This window comes from Heliangelus exortis, chromosome 24, assembly GCF_036169615.1.
Source record: "Heliangelus exortis chromosome 24, bHelExo1.hap1, whole genome shotgun sequence".
Taxonomy (NCBI): Eukaryota; Metazoa; Chordata; class Aves; order Apodiformes; family Trochilidae; genus Heliangelus; species Heliangelus exortis.
In genome coordinates, this window is record NC_092445.1 from 4,895,723 (window position 1) to 4,922,385 (window position 26,663).

At 63.2% G+C, this 26,663-nt stretch overlaps 1 protein-coding gene across 3 annotated transcripts; it reads left to right on the plus strand.

The window, feature by feature from the left end:
- The first annotated feature begins 837 nt into the window (after positions 1 to 837).
- DLGAP3 (DLG associated protein 3) lies at positions 838 to 26,069 on the plus strand. Of its 3 annotated transcripts, none has more exons than XM_071767781.1 (12): positions 838 to 1,094; positions 15,308 to 15,374; positions 17,803 to 18,877; positions 19,836 to 20,041; positions 20,455 to 20,569; positions 20,699 to 20,933; positions 21,373 to 21,713; positions 21,841 to 21,926; positions 22,589 to 23,013; positions 23,306 to 23,397; positions 23,572 to 23,715; positions 24,130 to 26,069. In XM_071767781.1, the coding sequence occupies exons 3-12, from the start codon at positions 17,861 to 17,863 to the stop codon at positions 24,346 to 24,348; spliced, it is 2,880 nt and encodes a 959-aa protein (XP_071623882.1). In that variant the 5' UTR covers positions 838 to 1,094; positions 15,308 to 15,374; positions 17,803 to 17,860; the 3' UTR covers positions 24,349 to 26,069. The 3 variants fall into 3 exon arrangements, with proteins under 3 accessions (XP_071623882.1, XP_071623885.1, XP_071623883.1); XM_071767784.1 differs by having other exon boundaries at positions 20,503 to 20,569; XM_071767782.1 differs by lacking the exon at positions 838 to 1,094 and adding an exon at positions 5,390 to 5,672.
- Positions 26,070 to 26,663: the final 594 nt, after the last annotated feature.

Here is a 26,663-nt window from a genome sequence, read left to right on the forward strand (position 1 = left end):
CATGTCCTGGCAAAGCCAGGGCACAGACAAGGATGCCTCTGCTCTGCACTTGGTCCTGGCCTGGCCACCCTCGACCACCCGTTGTTCCCCTTTTGAAGTTTGCACTGAATTTTAATCGTTTTATGTAAGTAATGCTCAGGGATGTGGGCAGAGCTCAGCTCCCTGCATGCAGACAGGAGCAGCCATGCTGGCAGCACTGGGGGTGCTGCAGGGCTGAGCGAGGGCTGGGATCACCCCCCTAAGGGGGCAGCGTGACGTTTAGGGGACCCATTGCATGCCAAGGGTGGGGACAGCCCCATCTCTGTCTTTGGTGCGGTGTCAGCAGGGGCCACAGAGCCCCCACACTGAGGTGTTAACCACGTTACTGGTGCACTGCACTTGCAACCCGCGTATTATTATTATTATTATTATTATTATTATTATTATTATTATTATTATTATTATTATTATATTACACGGCGCAAGGGGCTCGGCAGGTGGGCGGTATCTGGGGGAGGTTGGCACCCTGGGGGCTGCACCTGTCCTAGGGCTGTGCCTGTGCCCTGGGGCTGTCCCGGTACCCGGCACTCCCCGGGCAGGCGATGTGGCCACGGGCAGGGGTGGGTGACGGTTCCAGGGTTAGCCCCGCCGCCCCGGAGGGATGCCCACGGGTGGGTACCCCCTGCAGGGTGCCAGCCCAGCCCGGCAGAGCAGACTCCTCGCTGCGTGCCCGGCGGGCGGCAGCTCCCCAGCTCCACTCCTCCCATCCCGGGCTCGCTCGGGTCCGGGGGTCCCGGGAGGCGGCGGCAGAGCCGCACCGGAGCCATCTTGCGCCGCCGCCGCCCGCTCTGACTCCCGGGGAAAATCCACCGCCGTGTCTTGGCTGCCGCTCCGCACCGATCCGCACCGCTCCGCGCCGCTCCGCGCCCATCCGCGCTGCACTGCGGGGCCACCGCCACTCGCATGCTGCCGCCCGCCGCGCTCCCACGCGCGGGGCGCCGGCCCGGGCCGCTCCGGTACCAGCCGTTCCGGTACCAGTCGGGCCGGGAGCAGCCGGGCCGGGCCGTCGGGGACCCACCCGGCAGAGGCCGGAGGATGTAGACGGCGGGAGCGGGGTAAGAGCGGCGGGGGCGCGGGGGACTGAGGGAACGGCGGCCGGTGCCCGGCTCTGCCACGGGGGCTCCGGTCCCAGGGGATCCGCTGTGCCCAGTGCGGGGGGGGGGACTCGCCCCGACGGGGCCGTGCAGGACAGGCCCCCCGGGGACGGGACGTGTCGCCCATCCATCGCTGCTGAGAGGGTGTTGAGGGGCTCAGGGGGCGGTGACAAGATGGCTGGGGACATTGCCCCGGCACCGCGGTGATCGGCGCGGCCGGGAAAGATGCCCCGGGGGGGGAGGGGGGGCGAAAGAAGGGGTGCGGGCACCCCCCATCTCCTGGTGCGTGATGCTTTGAGGATGGGCTGAACGTCTCAGCCCCTCCATTACCCACCCCAGAAGGCAATGACAGCCATCCTGGTGCTCTCCTGCTGCACAGGGCTCGGACCAGGGTTGGGCAGGCCTAGAACCCCTCTCCAGCCTGGTGGTCTCCCCTCTCAATAGCCTGAAAAGATAAAAGGTGGGGAGGGGAGGGGGTGTTGACTCTGCATGCAGGAGCCGTGTCCCAGCTGGGCCATGGGGGTCCAGAGCTGCCAGCGGGTGCTGGGAGCTGGCACAGAGCATGAGCTGAGCTGTGCCTCTCTCCGTGCATCCAGGCTGCATGTTCCCACTCGGCCTGGCAAGCAAGAAGAGCTTCTTGGGGAGCCAGGAACTGGGGTCTGTCTCCTCTCACTACCTTCCTTCCTCTGGGTGGTTGGGTTTTGTTAGAGGAGCCAGGCTGGTCCCTCCACCTTGTGCCAAACCTTAAGCAGGAGTTGGCCCCGGGACCACTTGTCTCTCTCAATCCTCAGACATCCAGCCCCATTTGTCATCTCCCTCGTGGGGCACAGGGCCACCCTGCCCATGGCAAGGTCCCTGCCTGCTCCCCAGGCCAGGCAGGAGGGGACAGAGCTGGGCTGCTGGGTGCCTGCTGCCCCCGTGGTGTAAATGGGGGCAGGATCCGTCCAGCAGCACAGATTCTCCTTTAGGAAATGGATGTCATTTCCCCTCTATCTCGGTTCTTTGCCTCCTCAGAGTCTTCCTGCCGGCGTCCATAGCTCCCCAGCCCTCCAGAACCCTGTCTGCTGGGGATGGAGCCGAGGGATGGCCACCGGGAGAGGGGCATGGCCATGCTGGGGAGGCTGGAATGAGGCACATCAGCCCATTCAAAGCATTACTGAAGCTCTCAGCAGGGCTGAGAGGGAAAAAATAACTCTCAAAGTGACTGTGAAGCATCTGAGCTGAAGGGCCCCTCCTGGCTGCAGGGATGGTGACAGCACTGGCATGGGGCAGCACAGGCAGCATCTGTAGTTGGGAATGGCTTTGGTGGTGCCACCCCACCCAGCCTGGGCACCAGGACCTGCTCCACTCATCCCTGCTGCTGGGGTGGGGGAACACAACTGAGGTTGGTGCTGAGCCCTTGGTGCCCAAACCTCTCACTCCAGCAGCCCAGGGAAGGAGAGAAAGGTGGTGGGGACCACAGGCTGGGGGTCCCTGGGGTGGCCTTCCTCAGCCTTCCCATGGTGAGCTCAGGGCAGGGATGTGCTGGGACCTGCAGGACACGGAACATGTGCAGGGGCCCTGATGGTTTTGGCTGTGCTGGTGGGGGGTCTCCTGCCTACCTTTGGGGGCAGGATCCAGCCCCGTCCTGGGGTGATGCTGCTGCGCCTGGGGCTCCAGATCCAGGTTTTGCAGTTGCTTGAGTCTCTCTGACGAGCTGATCCAAAAGGCTGGATCCCACCCAGGCACAAATTTGGATCTGGAGCCAAAGGTGACTCTTGGCCCTCGCTGCCATCACAGGCAAAGCTAAAATCTGGATGTGAGCGGTGACGTGAGGAGCCTGGATCCAGCTCAGGAGCTGAACGCGTGGCTTGTGCTCCTTCTGCCCATCCAATTGGATTTCCTGAAATAGCCTGTTGAGGGCCAGAGCCCGGCAGGGACCGAATGACAGGTCACCAGGGGTGTGGAAGCCCCACCACGATCCTGGCTGCCTTCTTCAAGCTGTTGGCAGCCAGCAGTAACAGTACAGTGCCACGGGCAGCGAGTGCAGTGCTGGGAGCTAAGAATAGCCAGGGAGAGGTGCTGGCAGCCAGGGGGTCGTGGGGACAGCTGGGGTCAGGGGCACACAGCTGGATGTGTGCTGGGGGACATCCTAGTGATGGGGTGGGTGGTAGGGGGCTGCTCTCTCCCCACGGTGCAGGCAGCATGGGACATAAGGGGACATGCAGAGCACTGCCCGGTGCTACCCACCTTATGTAGCACCCTTCACCTCAGGCCTCAGGGCTCTGCTGTTGCCATGAGCTGGGGGTGAAGCCTGTGCTGCTTAAGTGCTCTGTGGCCTTGGGATTGTGGCCGTCTTGATGGCCTCGTGACGCTCAGTCCCCCAGTGAGTGACAGCACAAGGGGGCCCAGACTCTGAGCACAGCACCCCATGCTCACCTCCCCTCCTCTGGGCAGTAATGAGCCCCTCCTGCTCCCCTTGCCCTGCCCAGCACCTTGGGGACATTTAGTGTCATGTGTGGGAGACAGAGGGGTCACAGCTGTTGTGGGCACATGAGCTGAGGTGGGGGCAGGCCGGGCTGCTCTCAGCAGAGTGAGTGCCCATCAGATTAAGAGGAATCCATTTGTACTTTCCCCATTTTGGTGGGGCCCAGGGTGCTGTGGGTGCCTGGTGTCCCCCTCTGCGAGCAGCCGTGTTCCCACAGCCCCCGTGACAGCTCCTCTACAACCTGCCCCCAATCCTAATTAGATTTTCCATGTCGTGTTCACCCCCCTCAGCTCATTCCTCCCAAATGCTGGAGAGGGAAGGAGCCATGACATGGTTTCTAATCAGCTTCTGAATTCACATCTCTCTCTCGGCTGTCGCTGGAGGAGGCTTCTCTCAGCCTTTGTCTGCCGGTGCTGGAGCAGGGTGCTGCTCTGCGGTTCACTTCCACGCCGCGGTGGCCGGCGATGCTGCTGCCCTGGGGACTGAGCAGCTCAGTGCCAGGAGACCCTCCTGGGGAGAAACACAGAGCTTTTTTGGAGCCGGGCAGGAGCATCGCCAGTACCCGCAGGCCCTGCCACGCGTGGCCGGGTGGGAGCCGAAGCGAGCGCCCTCCCCACCCTGAGCCGGGTCCGGCGGGCGCTGGAGCTGCCACGCGGTGCCGTGCCGGTGGTGCCGGCTCCTCCTGGCAAGCACCCAGTGCTGCTGCTGCTGCTGCTGTTTTCCTGGGGCTTGTTCTGCATCTCTCCCGCGGGGCCGGGCAGCTGGTGGGAGAGCTGGGCACGGTGCCCCACGTCTCCGTCCTGGCACAGCTCCACCACGGCCGGTGCGTGGCTGGGTTTGGCTCCTTCCCTGGCACCCGGAGCCGGCCGGCAGAGAGCTGTGGCTCCGAGCGAAGCCAGGGGTTGCAAACACTTCCCAGTGCTGCCAAGCCCCAATTAATACCCTGTGAATCACGATGCCGTTGGAAGAGCAGATGTTTGCGGTGCGGTTGCCAGCGCTCGGTGTTTCACCGAGGGTCTGTTTGGCCTTAAAGCAGCAGCAAAGCGTGGTGGGGGTCCTGCTGCCTCTCTCCCCCGGCAGGGCCGGGAGCCGCTTGAGCTGGGAATTAGCTGAAGTTTTTGGTGGGCAGAACGGAGCAGAGCAGCCTGTCCGTGGGCGTGTGGGGGTGCTGCTTGGGAGCCAGAGGACTGCGAGAGCTGTAAAGGTACCGAATCCCAGCGTGGTGCTCAGCAGGGGACCTGTCAGCATCCCATCCTCAGCACTCGGACCTCGTCCGGGGCAGCCCCCGTCACCCCATGGAGCCGGAGGGGCTGTGGTGGGACTGGGGACCCCAGACCCCGGGGTTTGGGGATGGTGAACTGGTTGTTACTGGGCATACACGGGAGGTGGCAGACCCCGTGGTGGTTGGTGTGCCCCGGGCTGATGCTGTCGGAGTGGCAGAGCCGAGGGACGGTCTCGGCGTTTCATATCACGACACGTGGCAGGTGCTGGGGGCTTCTGGAATGTGGGCGTGAGGGGGGCCGGCGGGGGCGAGGGCTGCGCGCAGGTGTCTGCGGGGTGCAGAGGAGGGGGCGGGTGGGCGGGGGTGCACAGCGCGGCAGCTGTGCGGGAGCATCCGGGGGGGGCGCGGCCGCGGGACCCTCCAGATGCACAGGGATGCAGCCGGGTGTCCGTTCGGGCGTGCGGGGCCGTCTGTCCATCCTTTCCCACGCCCCTATGCAGCGGGGCGGAGCGTGCGGGGCGGTGCGTGGGCGTGCGGGCGCTGCCGGCGTGGGCAGCCCCTTGCCGGGGGTGCGGAGCTGTGCGCGGGGGTAGGCACCCCCTTCCCGGGGGTGTGTCTCTGCTCCGCCACCGCCTCTCGTCGCCGGGAAGGTGCCGGTAGTGGCCCAGGCGCTGGGACTGTGGCCACCGCCGCTCTGCCGTGGGTGGCCGTGACCCCGGGGACGCGGGTGGCCGCGGCATGGGCAGCCCGCAGGGATTTGGCAGAAAAAGAGCGAATACAGCCGCCGAGCCGCTTTCCTCCGCCGGTTCCTTCCGAGCCCTGATGGGCAACTGCGTGGTTTAGCGGCTGGGTGAGTGGGGCGGGGGGCTGCCGGGCGGGGGGGGAGCGGGCCGAGGGGGCTGTGCCTCGCAGGAACCCACTCCCAGGAGAGGCCCGCTTTGTGCCGGTGGGATGCGCTGGGAGGGGGGATGCTGACTCTTCCCAGCCCGGGCAGAGTGAGACCCCCCCCCACCGAGCTGCCCCTAACCCTTTCCTGTCTGAAACCCCCAACCCCGGCAGCCGCCTCCTCGTCTGAGTGTGCAGCGATGGCTCCCGGATAGCCCTGGAGCTCACCCGGCTGGGATGGGGAGCCCGAGGGGTCTGCTCCCCTCTCCGGGTGCCCTGCACTGGCTCTGGGGGCTGCAGCTGCAGCTGCTGGGGCTGTGTGTGCTTGGGGCTGCCCCTAAGCTGAGCTCACCTTTGGGGACACGGTGTGCTTAGCCTTGGGGACACGGTGTGTTCAGTTGCTGAGGATGAGGGAGGTGAGACCCCGTTGCTGCCAGCCCAGCCCTGCACGGGGGTCCCCAAGGGTCCCCCCCCGTCCCCCAGCCATGGCCGATTGGGGGGTGAGGAGGGCTCAGGCTGTGCAGGGGTGTGGGGAAGGGCTGCACCCCCTTGTCCCCTCTGCTGTGTCAGGGTGTTGGCCCACGGAGGGAGCCGGGGAGCCTCTGCCTGGCACTGGCAGACGGCCCCGCTGCCAGTGAGTGGCACAGCCGGTGCTGACATCTGTTCTTCCAGCTTGGGCTGTCTTCGGGTCACTCCTTGGCACAGCCACGGCAGCAGTTGGGTCCTTCCAATGCCTCGCCATGGTTTCCCTCCACCACCACCTTGCCTCTCCATGAGACAAGCCTGAATTCTCCAGTGTTTTCTTGGAGGGGAAACTGAGTCAGGAGGGAGGGAAAGAAAGCCCTCACCTGCTCCCTGCCGGGCTGAGGCTCGTTCCCACCCTTACCCTTGGGCTGTTTTTTCCTGCCAAGGGATGCCAAGAGCCAGGGGGAAGCGAGGGCGTCCCAGGACACAGCCCTCGGCTCCGTCTGCCCCAGGCCCTGGAGCCGCCTGGCTCCTCCTGGCGCCTCCCTGGCCTGGGGCTGTGAGGTGGCTGCTGTCTGCAGTGGGTGCTGCCGGGTGGAGTGGTGGCCACAGTGACAAGGGCGGCCGTGGTTGTGGCTGTGGCCATGGCAGTGGCATGGTGGTGGTCATGACAGGCACAGCAGTGACCATGGTGGCAGCCACGGTGTTGTGGTGGTGACCGTGGCAGTGGCTTGGTAGTAGCCATGGTGGTGGTGGTGGCGGCTGTGGTGGTGGCCACGGTGCTGATCACTGGTCACCCCGCTTGGCCGTCTGTGACCATCCTGACTTCTTGGTCCCCCTGGGGCTGCAATGGGTGAGATGTGGGGTTCAGGGTCCCACTGGGGACATCCCAGCCCGGCCCTGGCTTTGATGTGTGGCAGCTCCAGACAGGGCTGTCGGGACGGGCGGCTGCTTGGTGGCCGTGCCCGCCGCCCCGCACCCTGCCCGCCGGGCCTGGCACCGCCTGCCTGCCACCGGGCACGGCTGGTGGCCTTGCTGCACCGGTTGGACGGGGACCGGGTGCTGGGAGTCGAGCTGGAGAGCAGGACAGGGCGGGGTGGGCTACCTGGGGACAAGGGCCACCGAGGCTCCGTGACAGCCTGCCGGGTTTGGGGCGGGCCGGGGGGGTGCTGCCAGCTCTGCTTGGTGGCCGATGTGACACCGTGCCCACTGCCACCCTCCCTGAGCCGTGTCCCCAGCCACGGTGCCGGTGTCGGCGAAACCAGCACAAAATGTCAAACCATGCAAATAAGGCTGCGGGAGCGTCTGATTGAAGGGCCCTGCCCCGCCCCGGAGTTGCAATCAAATATGCAAATGGATCCCGAAGAGGCTACTGCCGGCTATTAATAGCGGCGGGTGGGGCTGGCAGCAGGCATGGCGTTCCCGAGGGATTTGGGGATGAGCTGGCCCAGCTTGTCTCTCTGCTTCCCAACCCCCGGGCAGCCCCCGACTCCGGCCGTGCCCTGCTGGGGCAGGGGGTGGTCCCGGGGGAACCCCATGGACACCAGGTATGGCTTTGGCCACCGGGACCCCTTGCAGGGCGGGTGCAGCTCCTGTGCCCCCCGCTCTCCCGGTGCCGATGAGCCGGGACCCTCCCTGAGGAGTCTGAGCCGGGACAAGGGTGATTTGGGGATCCCGCGGGATGAGGGGGGGTTTGCTGGGAGCCGTGTCCCTCCCAGGCAGGGACGGGGCAGGGACTGCTGGGCCCGGGAGAGCTCAGCTGGGATGTCACCGAGTGGGTGTGGGGAGGGAGGAGGGGGATAGGGTGGGCTCCTCCATCCTTCACCCTCTGCTTCTGCCTCCCTTCTCTCTTGGGTTTCTGTCACCATCGAGGCAGAGGATGTCCCCTCCTGCCAGCTCTGGTGCGGGTTCCCACCTTGGGGACAGCAGGGACCACACTGTCCCCAGGGTCCCCAGCCAGGGTGGTGAGTTTGGGCCCCCTCCCCAGCTCCTTGGCTCTGTGTCGTGGGTTTCTGGAGTCAGGAGCCACCTGACCTTTTTAGAAAACTGTGAAAGTAAGGCTGGAGACGACGGTAACTAATTATTTAAAATCTGAAACTGTAATAATTAGCCCAATTAACAGTCTCAGGTGACGTCTTATTCCATCTGATAATGGCCTGAGGAAGAGGGAAATTAATTAACCCATCAGCCTGACATTTGTAGGTCACCACTGGCTCCTTGTGCCTCTCTGGGGGGGGAGCAGGGACATTTTGGGGGTGCCTTTCCTGCTTGGTGCAAGAGGGTTGCATCATTTAGGGGTCTCAGTGCAGGGAGGGGATCAGGGGCCATGGGTGAGCCCAGACACCAAAGATAGGCCGGGGGCTGGCAGGTGGGGGGATAGGGTGCCGTGGCCTGAGGCCAGGGTGATGGGCAGGGGAACAGGGCTCAGTGTCCCCCTGGGAATGCCACCAGCACGGGTTTGTTATCAGGCAGCAGCTGGAGACCTTGAGGGTTGCTGTGGAAACAGTGGTGCTGGGTACTGGCAGGAACCACCTGCTTCCCAGGCAGGGCCCCCCCATTGCTGCAGAGGGGGGGACCCTTGCCCTGGACACCTGGGGCCCCCAGACCCCAATGTGTGGTGTGGGACACGGTAAGGCCGTGGCTGTGCAGAGGTGGTGGCAGTGATGGCTGTGCAGCCCCCTCTGGCATGACCTCCCCAGCTTGTCCTTGGCATGGCAGGTGCTGCCAGGCAGGGCTGCACACGCGTGGGCACACGTGGACACAAGTGGACACACGTGCATCCCTGCAGAGCGGGGGCTGCCAGCGTGCAGTGTGACCGTGCCCCCACGCCTCTGGGGACCCTGTCCTCGCACCTCTGCCAGCACATGGCCTGGCACACGTGTCCGTGGAGCTGCTGGCACCTCTGCCTGACAGCTCTGCCACGCTGGCTGCTGCCCTGGCATGCAACAGGGACCACGGGGTGTGGGGTGTGCTGAGGCAGAGCCCCCGGCCACAGCCCCGTGGGCGGCTCGGTGAGGCCTCGGTGCTGCTCTCAGCTCTTGGAGTTTTAATGAGGTAAATGGTATAAAAAGCTCCGTTTGCCCTAAATGCCCATCCCTGCGTGAAGCCGCCTGGGCCCACGCCGGGAGCTGGGCAGGGGGCTGCGGGGATGGGCACAGGCACTGGGGCTGGGCACGTGGCAGCAGCAGGAGGAGGAGGACGAAGGCGGTTTAGCACATTTGCAATAATTTCCCTCCCTCCTTCCCCCCCCCCTAAGTTTACAGCTTACCTCAGCGGCTTATCAGCCTCCAATCTCATTAAATCAGGCAAATTGTAGCATCTGATATTTTATGGAGATGAAGGTGTGCGCCCAGACTCTATAATTATCAGCAAAGATGTATTTACAATACCTTGTTGCTAGTAAACAAAAAATAACTTCAGATCCGAGCACTTTTACAGGGAAATGGATCTGCTGTCAGAGCCCCACGCCGCTGCTGCCCGGGGTGGGTGGGCACGGGGGTGTCCCCGCTCCCCCGTGGCTGCCGCGGGTGCCGGGTCCCCCTCGCTGGCAGCTCCCACGGGTGGCAGCTCCGCTGTGGTGTGGGATTTCCACGCCGGAGACCTCCGGTGCTGCGGCTGACGCAGGGCTGGGATTTATCGGCAGAAGCGGATGCTGAGCAGCGGCAGCGCCTTGCCCCGCGGTTTCTCACCGCGCTGGGAGCACCGTGGATCACCGGAGCGGTGACGCTGGTTTATCGATGCCTCAAGTGGATTTATTGGCGCGGCGGGGCCCGGGCTCACCGCCGGTGTAAATCACCGCGGCTCGGCCAGCACCAGCCCCGGCCTTCTGGGTCGGTCCTGCTGGGCCGGGCCCGGCTCTGCCGGACTTCCCTCGGGGGTGGTTCTGTCCGAGTTTCCCCTGGGGCCAACGCGCTGCACGTCCCGGTTCGGCTGCCTGGCACTGGGCAGGGCTGTCCCTTCTCCATGTCGCTCTCCTGCCTGCTGAAATGAGAATGAGATGGTGATAATGCCACGTCCTCTGGAAAGGGCTCCGAGGCCGATGAAAAGCCCTACTTAAGAGCAAGGCCATTATTATTAATATCTCGGAGCCAGGCTGTAAATTCAGCCGACACAGCTATTATGGGAAATGAACCTTCTCCCCTGCCAGATCCGAGGCTGCTCAGGTGTGGGATGGGGACAGGGCAGTGGGGCTGGGTGGCTGCTGGCTGGCTCGTGTTTGCAGCTTTGGGGCTGGGTGGTTGGTGGGGGGAAAACCTCTTGGCAGACACCAAGGGACAAACCTCTTGGCTCCTTCTGGGCTCGCTGGGACAAATTCTCAGCTTTTCTGGGACAGCCAGAGCCATGAGGGAGGGGACCTGGAGCATGGATCTTCCCCCCCCAGCAGGAAAGGAGGTGGCTGAGGTTCGCAACAAGGCTGAGGCCTGGCTGCAGCTCATGACACGAGTGGGGCAGCCCTGGGTGAGGGTACGCAGTGTGGTGGGGCCGGGCAGGGGGTCCTGTGGTCTTGTGGTGCCATGGGGTGCTGGGGCTGTGGCCGTGAGCTCGTGGTGCTGCCTGCACCCGGCTCGGGAGCTTCTGCGGGGGAACGAGCTTTGATATAAATATCTTTTTGCTCAGCACACGACCTACTTTTCAGACAATGCCATTAGCCTCCCGACTCCCTCATTCATCTTCCACCGTCCTCCCCCAACCCGCCCCGTGCCGGAACCCGTGCCAGCACTGCACACCCAGCTGTGGTGCTGCGAGGCAGGATGGGCACCTGGCTCGGTGACACCGTGGGGACCCTCGTGCTGGGGCTCGGGGCCAACTGGCACTGGGGGGGGGGCGGGGGCTCTTACTGCCTGGCCCCTTCCCCTGCTGTGGCTTCTAGGGGTGGCCGGGTCCCCTTTGTGACATCTCTACCTTGTTCTGGAGGATGCTCAGCTCTGGCATCCCTTCCTGCTGCCCCCAGACTGTCTCCCTGGCACAGTCCCTGCCCTGGATGGCTACAGCCTGGTCCAGGGACAGCCTTGGTGAGGACACCCGTGTCAGGGAAGGGGAGGGGACAGCAAAGCAGGCAGTAGAGAAGTGCCAGCTCCAGGCTGGCCCATGGGCAGGATGAAGGGACCAGTGCCCTTTCAGAGCATCCCTGGTGCTGGGCCATGCACATGGCTCATCCAGGGAGGATCCCGTGGGAGCTCCCTTGTGGCAGCAGGGGCTGTGCTGCAGTTGGCAGCCAGTGAGTGGCTGCTGGGATTAGGGACAGGTTGGGGCAGAGGGTGCCCAGTCCCACCAGCATGAGGCTGCCTGGTAGTAGCCCCAGCATCATTTTTTCCCCAAGAGCTGAGGAGTCCTTGCTGGGAGGCAGGATGACCCCCATGTCCACAGCTTGCACACCTCCACCTGCCCCCAGGCCAAGCCCCCACTCTTCCTTTGCAGCTAAAATTAAATACTCGATTTGAATTGCTGGTAAATCCTGTAAATCTCTCTTATCTCTAAGCTGTTGTAGCAGGAATATCAGTGGTGTAATCTCCACCCAAAGGGCCCTTTGCATCTCCCTGGCTCGGACCGTGCTCTTCTTTCCCCATGGGATACTTTGGAGGCTGGTGGTGGGGTGGGACCCTGCTGCCCATGGCAGAGCACCCTATGGCCCCCACCTGCCCGCTGTGGGTGTGATGGGGGTGCCAGTGCCTGGGTGCCTGACATCACCACCAGAGTGCCCCCCAATTCCTGCCGTGCTCCTGGCTCACCAGTCGTGAACCCCCCCCCTCCTTCCCCCCCCCGCTCTCTCTGCCCCCACACTGGGCCCACGCTAAGAGCATTGTGCAGAATTATGTATTTAAATATTTAGGTTTTCATCAGCTTTGCAAATTAAGCCCATCCATTAAAGCAGCAGTTTGGATCCTCTGCTGGTGAGCTGGGCTGTGCCGGGCCCTGGGCTTGCTGTGTCTCTCAGGGCTGGGATGCAGCCTGGGAATGGGGTGAGGTGGCCTGGAGCATCCTTGCAGGTGCCAGGACCAAGGGCTGTGTTTTTGTATCATTTCCAGGTCCTGCTGGCTGGAAATGTTGGCCCCTGGGGGGAGGGCCGTGGGGCAGGATGGTGTTGGGAAGGGAACCAATTGGGATGGGTGTTGTTGAGGTAGGAGCAGGGGAGCCATGTGCTGGGGAACAGTCAGAGCTCATTGCTGCTGCTGTGCTTGGTGCTGACACTGTGTGGCCCCCAAAGCAGCTTTGGAGTGATCCCCAGCTTAATTCATTACACCATGTGGCCGGGGAGATAAGTGGCTTTTTCAGCCCAGGCTGCACTGCCTGTCTGGCCAAGGAGAGCAGAGTGGCACAGCCACAGTGGAGGCACCATTGCCAGCTCTGGCACAGCTGGTAGCACTGGGGGGGTCTGCTGGGTCCCCCATATGCCTGGAAAGGGTCCCCTGATGAGGACAGGTCTAACTCCTGGGGTTTCCTGGGGCTCTTCTGGGCACAGGAGCCAGGTGGCTGGTGGGGACAAGGGCAGAGCCCCCAGAGAGAGTGTTGCACAGGGAGATCCCCCTGCTCATCCCTTTGCTGCAGGAGAACGTTGGTCTCATGCCAGCTCTCCATCCTCCTGGGCTCCCTCTGGTCACCTGCATGTCACCCCATGCCACCAAGTGCTGGAGGAGCATCAGGCAGTGTGCTGGCTGCTGCCAGCCTCGGGCAGCATGGGCAGATGTCGAGTGCATCCATGGGAGGGAAGCTGTCCCTGGGCATAACCCATGATGGGTGCTCATCCGTGCGGCGCAGCACCCGTGACCCTGTGCCAGATGGTGTGGGTGGGGGTCCCCGGGGTGCTGCCTGGCTTCTGGATCCCTCCGGGGTAGTCTCCTGACTCAGCTGGCTGTGCTGGCCATGGGGTCCCACCTCTGGCAGTCACAGCACCCGTGTGCTGTGTCCTGGCTCCTGTGGGCAGGGTTGGAGGTGGCTGTACCTGGAGCAGCCCACCCCAGCTGCTCCCCAGCCTGCCCAGAGGTGCTGGCATGGCCCCGGCCCTCTGCCACCTCTTCAGCCAGCTCCTTGTCAGGCTCTGGGTGCTGTCTCAGGGCTTTTGAAGGAGCAGCTCTTCCACTGAGATGCAGGTTTTGACTTAGCAGGACTGAAGCTCCAGGTTCCCTTCTCCGCCGCCTTTGTCCTGGCAGTCCCGGGATGTTCCGTCTCCGTCGCACGCCCCAGCACAGGAGTGTGGCTCTTGGCCTTGGCTCAGGGAGCAGGGGGGCTGGGCTGGTGGTGCCGGGCTGTGTGGGCTGCATTAGGCAGGGGGGACCCTGCTCCTCGGGTGGCAGCAGCAGCCGGAGGCAGCAGTGCTGCGGCGGGGAGTCCCGGTGCCGGCGGCCGTGTCGGCATCCCTGGCAGCTGGGCCGCGTCGTGGCTGTGTTTCCTCGCTCTGCTCCAGGAGTAATTGCTCAGATGGGGACTTGGGGCAACTCCCATCCCTCTTCAGGCATGGTAATGAGTCAAGAAGGCTCAAAGACAAATGGCTCATTAAGAAGCAGTGCTGCATTGCAGGATTTTTCATCCCACCAACCGCTGCATCAGCAGAGGCAGCACCTCTCGCACTCGCTTTCCCCAGCCCTGGAGAAGGAGCTGTCAGGCAGCTGTGGCTGGGGCCAAAATTAATTATGTGCTTAATAACCTACACCACCCTTCGCATGGCCCCTCCTCAGCACTGGGCAGCAGCGCTGGGGGTGAGCTCCGGGGTACCCAGGGTCTTGGTGCCCATGGGGTGCCCGTGCTGGATGAGGAGGGATGTGCCAGGGCAGGGATGAGCCAGGGGAGATGCCAGGAACCCCAGCCCAGCTCCATCAGGGTGCTTGCTGGCTGTGCTGGGCAGCACGGTGCTGCCATCCCCTCTCAGTGGCCTGGGTAAACACTTCTCCTTCCACTCCCGTTTGCAATTCTTCAGTTGGTATTTGTCCTTTCTGACTTTTTAAAAACCTCACCTTATCCTCTATTTGCAGCTGCTGGTTGGTTCCTGTCCCTCACAGCCCTCTCTGGTTTTCTTTCCTAAACAATAATTACCTTTAATTTCCTGATTGCAACAAACACGTTCGCTGCGATCTTGGCATCCTGCTTACTGCCCTACCCCTTCCCTTTCCACTTCCCCTTCCTTCTCCTTCTCCTTCCCAGCCCTTACCTGCTGCTGTGACAAACCTCTCCCTAATGATGCCCTCTTCCCTGCCTGGCACAGCTAATGAACCAGAGGTGAGCTGCTCTCAGCTAATCCAACTTTTTAGAAAATAATGACTCGGTGCAGAGTTGCGTACTAAATGAGGTGATCTGTTACTAAGCCCTCCTTTTTTTTTTTTTTTTTTTTTTTTTCTTCTTTCTTTTTTTTTTTTTCTTTCTCTCCAGGCTGAGTAAATTTTACTAATACAGCCTAATAAAATAACAGAGTAATTAGTAATATAATAAAATGTTTGCCTTCTACAATCCTCCTCGCTTACAACGAGTTGGGAAAAAGTAAATAGATTAAAAGTAAACAGATAATGGCTGTATTCCATATTTATTTTCTTCCAATGACCGTAGATCAAATTTGCTCAGCTCCTAAGTGGGAAAACCACTTTATTTTATTATTTTATTATTTTTTTTCCAGGCTCCAGCTTGCGCGTGGCGCCAGGCGCTCACGCTGCGTGTTTGTTCTCTCTTGCTTTCATCCCCAGCCACAAAGATCCCCAGCAGAACCCATGCTGGCAGAACCCCGCGCTCCTTTGCAAAAAGCAGAACGGGCCGAACTCGAGCGCCTCTGCTGAGCCTGTGGCTGGGAAAAAAAAAAAAAAAATCCCCTTTGCTCTCTCGCCGGCAAAGCGGGGTGGCGGGAGGAGGCTTTGTGGAGCATACGGCCGGATCAGGAGCAAATCAGAGTCAGCGACAAGGAGGCTGCTGGGCCGGCTCTGGCGCCCACTGGCAGGGAATTGCATAAGAGGCTGGGGCTGGGGACAGTTTTAGGGCTGAGCTGGGTGAAACACGTGGTGCTCGCAACCCATCAGAGCTGCTGGTGTAGGGAGGAGGGCAGGAGGGAAGGCCAGGCTGCTAAGGAATAGATGGGGAGTGGGTTCAGGCTGGTTTGGGAGGGGAACATCCATGCTCTTCCTCCCTGAGCTTCACCCCCTCCTGTTGCTCCCCCAGGGGACCCTGCACCCAGGAGCTGCCAGCGGCGGGGCCATGAGGACAGCATCCCCCTGAGTGCCGGGCGGTGAGTGGGAAGGGTGAGGGCCTGGGACCACCCATCAACCCCAGCTCTTGGGCTCTGCCCTGGAATTCTTGGAAAACTCAGCCTTCCCCTGCACCAGGGTGGTTTGCCAGGCCCAGAGGTTGTGATGGGGTTTTGCAGTCCCCTCGCCTCCCTGTCCAGTTGTCACAGAGATAAAGGGGACCCCTGGGTGCCATGGGGATCCCAGAGGGTTTGGGTTCCTACTGAGGCTGCCTCGGGTCCCTGCCAAGGCAGAGATCTCCCTGGGCAGCTGCTGGGGAGCAGAACTGCCTCTGTCAAGTGCTCCCATAGGAAATTAAGTGAGGGGGCTGGATTTCAGCAGGGCATGCAGTGTCTGGGGGGCTTTGGATGCTTCTTCTCCCTGTGCTGATCCTTGTGGCGGGGAGAGATATGGTGGGAGCAGATGTTGGAGGGAAGGTGGTGATGGGGGAATTGCCGGTGGCAGTTTCTCCAGGCTTTGGATGCAATAAAGGCAAGCAGTGAGTTATTTGTAATGGTAATTATTCTCTTCCAGTTTATCCTAGCACATAATTGTGTGGGCGGTAGGTTCCCACTGGTGGTAATTACCCTGGTGTTAAATGGCACAAAATTCAGCCAGGCTGACTTTTCTCCCCCTTTTTGAGTCTGCTGTTTGGTGGCACCAATCCCCTCCTTCCCGAGGGGATTTGCTCCTGGCGTTTGGTGGGACATGGCCACTGCTCTGGCCATGGCTGCTGGCCCACGAGCTGTGTTCCAGCTGGCTCTGGGGAGCTGGGATGTGGCATCCTTCCCCATGCCATGTCCCCATCCTTCCCCACGGTGTCCACACCCTCTGCCATTGCCCCAGCTCCAGCCCTGCCTGTGGCTGTGGGAGAGCTCTGGTGCTGCCTCCCTGTTGGGGCCCAACTTTTTTTTAATTGGTGCTGCTGAGCACAAAGCCCGGGCTGGTGGTGACGGCTGCTCAGCTGTTTTGACTCCTTCTTCCCGCTGCAGAGGCAATATTTGGATCAGCTGGGAGCTTCCCTCCTTGAGCGGGAGGCGATAGCTCATCCTGCACAGGCAGAGCCAGAGCTGGGAGCCTGTCTGTCCCTCTGTCTGTCCCGTTGCCAATTTACTGCAAATTTACCCCAGGACAGGGGGGGCAGCTCCCTCCCATGCTGCTGTGCCCACTTCTCCTAGCAGCTCTCCAGGGAGAGGCGTTTCTCTTTGTGACAGGCTGCAGCATCCTTTGGTTAAGATGCAGCAATTAGGGAGCCTCATCAGAGCAGGAGTGGGACTGGGAGGGTGGGGGAGAGGCACAGACCCAGGAGGGAAGGCAGCAGAGGGGTTTGTTAGGGCAGAAGTGTTCCCTGGGCGCTGCCATGGCCCCGTCTGCCTCTCACCACCAGCACTGGCATCTCCTCCCACCCCTGTGTCCCTGGGGAGCCTCCTGCCCCTCTTGGGGAGCTTGCTCTCCATCCCTGGCCCTCTCAGGGTCCCTCGTTCCCTCCTCCCAATCCCCACGTGTCTGATGGTCCCCATGTGCCGTGGGGACTGTCCCTCGGTCACCTTCTCCCGACCATCCCACGGTCACCTTTCCCTGCTGCTGGTCTGGGAGCTGGTCTTGGGCTTGCCCAAGTATGATAACGAGAGCATTAATGATGCCTGTTAATTAGCTGAGCTACACTGGAGAATGCATAATTTCCTCTTTTACAGTCATACCAAAGGCGAAGCGTTTGAGGGACTGTAAGGAAGACAAACCTCAGTGGGTGCCCCTCAGCTCCAGTGTCCTGGGGCTCAGCCCAGCTTGGTGCCATCCACCCCTCTGCTTCTGCACTGGGATGCCCCACGTGCCCCATAGCCATCGCCTCTCTCTGGCTCTCCAGCCATGGGGGGACAGCAGGAGGATGCTGGGGTGCCTGATCTCCATCCGTGGTCGTGGCATCCAGGGTGGTGCAGGGAGGATGGGCTGGAAGGAGCCATCAGAGCATCTCCCCCTCCCCATGCCCCGCAGCAGCTCATTAGCAGCTCAGTGAATCACAACGGCTGAAAAGCTCAGCCAGAACCGTTTTCCTAATGGAGAAACACTTCATAATATTTGGTGTCAGAGAAGAAAACAAGTTTCTGATGATGGCAGCACGTCCTCCCTCGCTGTCTGCAGGCCCCACTGCTGCCTGCATCAATGCTGGTGACATCTCCTTCCCACAGCCCTTAGCACAGCCCAGACAGGGGTGACCCCGGGTGCTCAGCCCCAGAGCCGTGCCCCATCACCCCGTGGGGTGCCAGGATCCTCACCCCCCCGCCCTGCTTCACTGGGGCTCAGCTGGTGCCAGATCCTTCCCTGGGAGCTTCCCAACCCCCTCAGTCGATTCCCACAGGACAACCCTGATGTTTTTTTCCAGCAGGAGGGCTCAGAGAGGAGCGTGACACCACGTTGTGCTTGTCCCCACAGGTGAGCCCGCAGGGACAGCCCTGCAGGATGCCGAGGCTACGGGGAGGATGCTGACACCATGAAGGGCTACCATGGGGAGCGTAGCCAGGCACATCCCTCCTCCGGCCACCGCTGCCGCTGCATCCCAGAGGACTGCCAGCCTCCCGCCGACTACTCCCAGCACGGCCCCGAGGGCCGCCCCCTGTACCTCCTCAGCCCCAGCGAGCCCTGTTCCCTGGAGCATCCCTACTGCCCAGCGCGGAGCCCCGGCGAGTGCCCGGGGGGGTCCCTGAGCGAGCCGCCCTCCGCCAGCGCCAGCAGCACCTTCCCGAGGATGCACCACGCGCAGCAGCCCTACGACTCCTGTGACGAATGCATGGCGACCGCCCACCCCGCCGGCAAGATCAACCGCCTGCCCCCCACGCTGCTGGACCAGTTCGAGAAGCAGCTGCCCCTGCACCACGACGGCTTCCACACCCTGCAGTACCCGCGGGCCGGCGGCGCCGAGCCCCGCAGCGAGAGCCCCAGCCGCATCCGCCACCTCGTCCACTCCGTCCAGAAGCTCTTCGCCAAGTCCCACTCCCTGGAGGCGCCGTCCAAGAGGGACTACAACGGCACCAAGATGGACGGCCGCGGGGACGGCTACCACCACCACCATCACCATCACCACCACCACCACCACCACCACCAGTCCCGCCACGGCAAGCGCAGCAAGAGCAAGGACCGTAAGGTGGACTCCCGGCACCGGTCCAAGATGATGGGCTGGTGGAGCTCCGATGACAACCTGGACAGCGACAGCAGCTACATGGTGTCCGGCAGGCACGCCGCCGACCAGGCCGCCCAGTACTGCGTGGACGCTCCCGAAAGTGCCTTCAGAGACTTGACCTTGAAGAGTCTAAAGGGCGGTGGGGAGGGAAAATGCCTGGCGTGTGCCGGCATGTCCATGTCTCTGGATGGCCAGACGCTCAAGAGGAGTGCCTGGCACACCATGACCGTCAGCCAGGCCCGTGAAGCCTACCCCAGCGCCGGCGGCACCGAGAAGACCTTGATGCTTCAGGAAGCAAAGGCCAAAGACCGAGCATATCAGTACCTGCAGGTGAGGGGCTGGACATGGCAGGGGGCTGCCACCCTGGGGACCGCAGCCAGAGATGCTGTGGGCTCAGCTGGGGATGGGCTCCCCCGTCCTGGCGGCGGTGCAGGGATGCTCTGGATCTGCTCCATGTCCCCAGCACCTGCAGCCTGTCCCCTGGGTCCTGTGCTGCTCCCCACTGCCCGGAGCCCCATCCACTGCCTCCTGCCCCGTGCTCGCTGGGTTTGGGGTCAGACCCTCTCTGTCGGCTCGGGGCTGCTGGCAGCTCCACGCCCTCTCCCTCCCCGTGGCTTTTATCCTGCTTGTGCCTGGCTGAGTGCCACCGCCTGCCTCGTCACTTGGCTCCCTTCTAGGTCATCACCCTTTCAATTAAAACCTAATTAACTCTTCTCTCCCTTTCCTGGGGGAAGGAGACAGGGAGCAGCAATGCCGTGCTGGTCGGGTACAGGGGGCTTGGCCGGGGTCCCTCTCTGCTGGCAGCAGGGGAACTGGGGCAGAGTGACAGCCCTGCCACCCTCCCTGCGGGGACCGGGGGACACTGCCACAGCCCGGTATGGACCCCGTGGTGTCGGCGTCAGCGGCGCGTGGTAGCACCAGCGGCCGCTACGTCAGCCGGGCTGCCACACGGGCATGGGTGGGATTTGGCCCAGCCGTGCCTGCCGGGGGGGCTGCAAGGTGGGGACGGCTGCGCTGCTCCACGTTTTGGGAACGCGTGGGGAGCTGTGGCTGCTCAGAGGGATCAGCTCCCCTGGATTAAAGGGCTGTCCAAGGGGGATCGGAGCTCCCAGGGTCTGTCCTGCAGCCCTGGGGGTGTCATGGGGAGAGCAGGGGGCCACGGCAGCACGGGCACACCGGTCTCGGGCCACGCACGTGTGTGGGGCAGGGGCTGGCGTGTGCCACGGGGTGGGAGTGGGGCTCGTCCGTGGCAGCCCGGACGCCCACACTTGGTCTCCTCCTGGCCCAGGTGCCGCAGGACGAGTGGAGCGGGTACCCTGCAGTGGGCAAGGACGGGGAGATTCCCTGCCGGCGGATGCGCAGTGGCAGCTACATCAAGGCCATGGGTGACGAGGACAGCGCCGACTCGGAGGCCAGCACCAAAATATTGCCCAGGGCGGCCACGCGGCGAGACAGCTACCGCCGCTCCTCCAGCGCTGACCAGGCCAGGACCAAGTAAGAGCTGTCACCCCCTGGCTCCATCTCAGCGCTGCTGGGGGTAGCGGGGCGGGGGGCTTGGGGGTCTCCGGGAGCTGGGGCTCCTTTGGTGGGTGCTGGGGGGGGGAGGGGATGTGGCTGCGCCGGGCCTCAGGGTGGGACACACCGCTGCGGTCACGAGCAAAGACTGGGGAAGAGAGACATGTTCAAAAAGGGGATGTCACCCAGTCCTGGAGTGTGACAGCCTGGCTGCTTGTCCCCAGCCCTGCTGGGAGAGGGGTCTGTACCCCCAGGACAGTATTTTTGGGGCAGTTAGGAGCGGGGACAGCAGCGGGGCCGTTGGGAGCATCGCTGCAGCTGCGTTTCCGAATGCTCTGCTTGGATGTGTTGCTGTCGGTGCCATCCCTTCTATTCCCACTGTCTCTCATTAGGTTTGCAAGTAGGCACTATTCTGATTCATATATCTGTAACTGTCCCAGCTGCTGCACGCCACCGCGAATGCTCCCGCGGGGACAGAGCTACGGGCGCTCCTTCACCACCGGCCAGGTAGGGCCCCGTGTCCCGCCGTGGGGACAAGGTGTGGGGGGGTGACGGATGCTCCTCTGAGCATCTCCCTCCCACCCTCAGCCCCAGCCCCTGCTCACCACCCCCAGCCTCACCCACTGCTCTCCCCAGATCAACGACGAGCTCAACCACCAGTTCGAGACCGTCTGCGAGTCGGTGTTTGGTGAGGTGGAGTCTCAGGCTGTGGAAGCTCTGGACCTGCCCGGCTGCTTCCGCATGCGGAGCCACAGCTACCTGCGGGCCATCCAGGCAGGCTGCTCCCAGGATGACGACTGCCTCTCCCTCTTCTCCATGTCGGCCCCTGCTGGGCCACCCATCACCAGCAGCATCCTGAAGCCCAGCACCTGTGAGTCCAGGGGGATGGGGGGGCTTGGCCGCGTGAGGGATCCCTCTGTCTCCCTGCCTGCTTGCCCAGGTGCCCACCAAGCTGCCCCCAGCCCCCTGCAGCCCCCAGCTCAGGGCACGAGCACCCCACTCATGGCTCAGCCTCGGTTAGAGGCTGCTCTGTGCTCCCAGACCCCATCTGCTGTTCCCTCTTGCCCTCTTTGCCCCTGCTACATTTTCCTATCTCTGCCCCTTGCTGGGGGCTGCAGCTGCGTGGCCAGCATGGGTGTGGGGTGGTTTCCAGTCCTTTCTGGGGATGAACTGGCCAAACTCTGAGCTCCAGCCCCAGTCTCAGGCAGCTGAGGTCCCCCTCCTTTCCCCGGGACCCCCGTTCGCGGCGGGAAATGAGCAAATGTCTGTGTTTTCACGCGCCTTTTCATCCTGCGCCTCTCCCACAACAGCCTTCAGTTACAGAAAAGCTCCACCTCCCATCCCTCCAGGAACCAAAGCCAAACCCCTCATCTCCGTTACGGCGCAGAGCAGCACCGAGTCCACCCACGAGACCTACCTGCCCAGCGAGGTCACCCGCAGCCCCGCCTGGTCCAAAGACGCCGCGGCCCGGTGCAACTCTGCCGAGAGCCTGGAGAGCTCCAAGGTGACGGCCGTGGCCCTCGACCTGCCACCCGTCCAGCCCCGCTCTGCTCCCAAGCCCTCCACACTCATCATCAAGGCCATTCCCGGCCGGGAGGAGCTGCGGAGCTTGGCTCGGCAGCGGAAGTGGCGTCCCTCCATCGGCGTCCAGGTGGGCTTCAATACTCCCTGGGGGCTGGGACCTGGCTCTGATCCTGCCCGAGTGGCACAGGTGATGCTGAGCCACTGTGCCGTGCCTCCAGGCCACCCTCCAGCGCTCTGCCTCTGCCCCTCGGCAGGTTGAGGCCATCTCTGACTCGGATACAGAGGCCCGGAGCCAGAGGGAGTTCCATTCCATCGGGGTGCAGGTGGAGGAGGACAAAAGGTACCACACGGCTGGGCTGGACTGAGATCTGACACAGTGCACCTGGGGATTGCACCTCCCTGGGGCTCCCTGAGCTGCCCTGCAGCTTTTTTCCCTCTTTTCTCTGACTGAGACCCCCAGAGCTCAGCACCATCCCCATCCCAGGTTGGATGCCCCCAACTGGGGAAGAATCCATCCTTCCCTTCACCCTCGCAGTTCTCTGCTGCAAGTGGACTGCCCAGGGAAGGGGCTTCCTGGGGAAGGGGTGCCCCTACTCCCATCCTGTGCTCAGGTCTTCTTTACTGAGGCTCAGCCCCAGGCTTTGAGCCTGGCCCAGGCTCACATAAAACCTTGGGGCTTTTCTGCAGCTGAACATGACATTTTGGCTGGGGTGGGAGAGCCGTGTGCCAGGAGCTCCGGCAACGTGCCCACGCAGCCCCAAAGCACGCTCCTCTCCATCCTCGGTCCAGCACCGGTAGCCATGGAAACGGGCTAAGAGCAGAGGGAACGAGGGACTGGCGGGTTGCGGATGCTCAGGGTTGTCCCCACCGCCCTAAACTCTCGGGGACCCGGGCCAGTGTCCTCGGCCACCTCCTGCCCACGGGTGGGAGGACACGATGGGGGGGGAGGGGGGTTGGTCCTCGCTGGCCACGGGGGTCCCCACGCTCTCTGTCTCTCCCCAGGCGAGCGCGCTTCAAGCGCTCCAACAGCGTGACGGCGGGAGTGCAGGCGGACCTGGAGCTGGAGGGCTTCTCCGGGCTGGCCGTGGCCACCGAGGACAAAGCTCTGCAGTTCGGGCGCCCCTTCCAGCGTCACTCCTCGGAGCCCGAGTCCGGGCGGCAGTATGCGGTCTACAAGACGGTGCACACGCAGGGGCAGTGGGCGTACCGGGAGGATTACCAGCTGCAGTACGACACGGTGGAGGTGCCCCGGCGGGATGCCTGGATGGAGCGGGGATCCCGCAGCCTCCCCGACTCCGGCCGTGCCTCTCCCTGCCACCGCGACGGGGAATGGTTCATCAAACTGCTGCAGGCGGAGGTGGAGAAGATGGAGGGCTGGTGCCAGCAGATGGAGAGGGAGGCTGAGGACTATGACCTGCCGGAGGAGAGTGAGTCGCAGGGATCTGTGGGATCAGGAAGGACCAGGGCTCCCGTGGGGCTGAGGGGCCACAGCTGAGGTCCTGCAGTACTCCCACCTCAGAGTGGTGGAGTAACTCCCTGCCAAAAGAGGTTGGGTAGGGGCAAGAAACACGAGGAAACCCTCTGGGACCAGTGGGGTCTGGAGGAGGGAGGAGAACCCTCGTGGTTTGGGGAGGCCTGAGCTGCCCAGGGTGTCCTGCTGCCCCCAGGGGGAGGTTCCTGCCCCATGGGATTGCTGACTCTCTTCTTTTCCCTCACCAGTCCTGGAGAAGATCCGGAGTGCTGTGGGCAGTGCCCAGCTCCTCATGTCCCAGAAGGTGCAGCAATTTTACCGCCTCTGCCAACAGAACATGGTGAGTGCTGAGCAGAGGTGCCATGGAGTCAGCCATGGTGGGCAGGGGGTCTTATACTCTTAGCTGGTGGAAAAGGGACTTCATCACACCCTGAGGGACAGCAAAGAGCACGGCCAGCACAGCTGATGTCCTGCAGGTGGACATGGATGACACTCTGTCCCTCTGTCCCCTCAGGATCCCAATGCATTCCCAGTGCCCACCTTTCAAGACCTGGCTGGCTTTTGGGACCTCTTGCAGCTCTCCATTGAGGATGTCAGCATGAAGTTTGCAGAGCTACAGCAGCTCAAGGCCAATGGGTGGAAGATCATGGAGCCCAAGGTAAGGGCAGGGCTCTGCTGCTGCCACTCCTCACCTGTCACTTCTGTCTCCCTCCTCCCCAAACACATCTGCACCCAAATTGCTGCTGCCAGGCTGTTGCTAGTGAGCGCTTTCAGCACATACATGAAAAACAAAGATCTGGGGAAAACGAGGCTAAGGAAGGGGCTGTTACCCTGCCGTGGTCTCGCAGCTGGCTTTCCCGGCAGGATCTCGGCACAGGCAGGGGCAATGTGCCACAGGCACCTTCACAGAGGGACAAAGGGACAAGCAGCCCCGCCCGGCGTCCCGGCAGAGTTCTGGGGAATCTGTGGGACCCTCTTGTGGCTTTGGCTTTGTCACCCGCGGCAGCCGTGACACCCGTTCCCCTAAGGTCCCGTCCCCACGCCCACCCTGAAGCCCCCGTTGTCTGTGCAGGAGGAGAAGAAGGTTCCTCCCCCGATACCAAAGAAGCCGCCGCGCTCCAAGGTGCACCCGGTGAAGGAGCGATCCCTGGACTCGGTGGACCGGCAGCGGCAGGAGGCTCGCAAGCGCCTCCTGGCAGCCAAGCGAGCGGCATCCTTCCGCCAGAGCTCGGCCACCGAGAGCGCGGACAGCATCGAGATCTACATCCCCGAGGCGCAGACCCGGCTGTGACCGCAGCCTCCGCTTTTCTACCCGGACTGGACGGCGCGGCCGTAGCTCACTGTGATGGGGGGCCGCGGGGACACCCTGGGGCACTTCTTGGCCCCGCTCACAGCTTCTCTCTTTTCTATCTTAGACCTTCCGTGGATCCGACGGCGGGCGAACGCAAGCCCGGTTCTGCCCCGTCCCCTTGCCCCCTGCCCGCATGCCCCTGCCAGCCTCTCCCAGGGTTCGGGGCTCTCCTTCCCTCCCTCCTTGGGGCTGTGTCCCAGCTCTTTGTCCCCTTCCCACCCCCTCAGCCCCTCTGCACCCCCACCCCCCCCAGCCCATGTCCCAGCTGAAAGACTGGGTGAGGTGACCCTTAGCCCCTGATCCTGCCAGGTGGAGGGGAGGGGGCTGCAGGCAGGCCCCCCACCCCTCTGTACTCAGTGCAATCCCCCAGCGCCTGGTGGGGATGGGGCCCCCCCAGCCCTCCCCCCCCCCCACCTGATCAGAGCCCCCCGGCCCTGCTTGTGGCTTTGGGACATGACAGGGACAAGGGGCTCCCCACCTGCCTCCTGCTTGGGTGCTGTGGGGGAGCCAGGGCTCCTTCCCCTCTATACATATATAAATATAACCTGAGGAATAAACCAGAACCCACTCGTGACCAGCGCTGGTGGGACAGAGCAGAGCAGCAGAACCCCCTGGTCCTGGCGAGCTGCCCCGCTTCCCTCGCACGGAGCATCGCAACGCGCTTCCCCCCTTCCCTCTCAGCCCTCTTCCCCCATCACTCTGTCCCTCCATCCCTCCATCCCTCCGTCCTTCCCTCCTGCCAGACTGCAGGCCCAGAGCACCTCTGTAGGGTGGCACCAGCCAGGGAGGGGGGATCCAGTCCCCCTGTTCCTCGGTGCCTGTGGGATCTGCTTCCCCGGTGCTGGAGGGTGGGATGGGAGCTTGGATGTGGCTGGCAGCTGTCCCTTGAGTGGGAGCTGCTAGAGACCACCCTGCAGCCATCCCTTCTCCCTGAGCTCCTGGTGTCCCATGGGGATGGGATGCTGCAGATCCCAACTCCCCCATCACCATGCCCTGGCCAGGAGCAGGGCTCAGGGCAGGGAGGGTCCCAAAGGTCCCTCCAGGGCAGAGCAGGGTGTCAGGGCAAGAGGCTGCATCTGCCTCATCCCCGTCCCCATCCCCGATCCCTCTCCCAGCAGCCTGTCCTCCCCTGTGTCCCGTTTGGTGGCAGAAGAGGTGAGGACCCCATCCCCGTCCCAGCCCCACGCAGCATCACCAGCCACCCCCAGGCAGGGCCGGTGGGTGCCGGGCAGCTCCCGAAATCCGGAGCCAAACCTCGCCCGGGGCCCTCGGGCAGGGCAGTGGGATCAGAGGCAGCTGGGGGGCAGGGGAGGCCCAGCTCCTGCCCCCCACGTAGCAGGGGACACCAGGGCCACGCCGGGGGTCCCTCACTCCAGGGGGTCTGTCGGTGCTAAACACCTCCGGGTCAACAGCGCCCGTTCAGCCACCCAAAGCCCTTTCCCAACCTGCTCCCCCCCCCTCCCTGCACCCAGGATTTAGGGACGTGCCTGGGAAGGGGCCCCCGGCCCCCCCCCCTCCTTCGGCCAGCGCCGTGCAGTGACCGTGACACGTGGCTCCCTTTTTATTGTAACGAACCGCTGCAATTAATAAAGATGACTTTGGTTACTCCGGGCCAGCGGCCACCTCCCCGAGGGGACACGGCCGGCACCGGGCTCGCCTTTCCCCCGTCTGCCACCCCTTCGTGTCTGTGGGATGGAGAGGGGAGTCTGTGGGATGGAGAGGGGATGAAGAGGGGATTCTGTGGGATGGAGAAGGGAGTCCGTGGGATGGAGAGGGGAGACTGGGATGCAGAGGAGGGTCTATGGGATGGAGAGGGGGAGTCCATGGGATGGGGAAGAGATTCTGTGTGATGGAGAGGGGAGTCTGTGGGGTGTATCGGGGCTCTCTCTGGGGCAGCAGCATCTCTCCCCATGGGTCTCTATGTGGCTCTCTCCGGGGCTCTCTCCGGGCTCTCCCCATGGCTCTCTCCGAGGGGCTCTCCCCATGGCTCTCTCGGGGGGTCTCTCCAGGCTCTCCCCGGGGCTCTCCCCATGGCTCCCCCCATGGCTCCCCCCATGGCTCTCTCCGGGCTCTCCCCGGGGCTCTCCCCATGGCTCCCCCCATGGCTCTCCCCGGGGGTCTCTCCGGGCTCCCCCCATGGCTCTCCCCGGGGGTCTCTCCGGGGGTCTCCCCGGGGCTCTCCCCATGGCTCCCCCCATGGCTCTCTCGGGGGGTCTCTCCAGGCTCTCCCCATGGCTCCCCCCATGGCTCTCCCC

Bases quoted from the DNA above. Each gene is read 5' to 3' on its own strand.
- DLGAP3 (XM_071767781.1), top strand. From the start codon at position 17,861: ATGAAGGGCTACCATGGGGAGCGTAGCCAGGCACATCCCTCCTCCGGC. The intron at 20,042-20,454 runs GTAAGAGCTGTC...GTCTCTCATTAG, and splicing joins GCTGACCAGGCCAGGACCAA to GTTTGCAAGTAGGCACTATT. The intron at 23,014-23,305 runs GTGAGTCGCAGG...TTCCCTCACCAG, and splicing joins CTATGACCTGCCGGAGGAGA to TCCTGGAGAAGATCCGGAGT.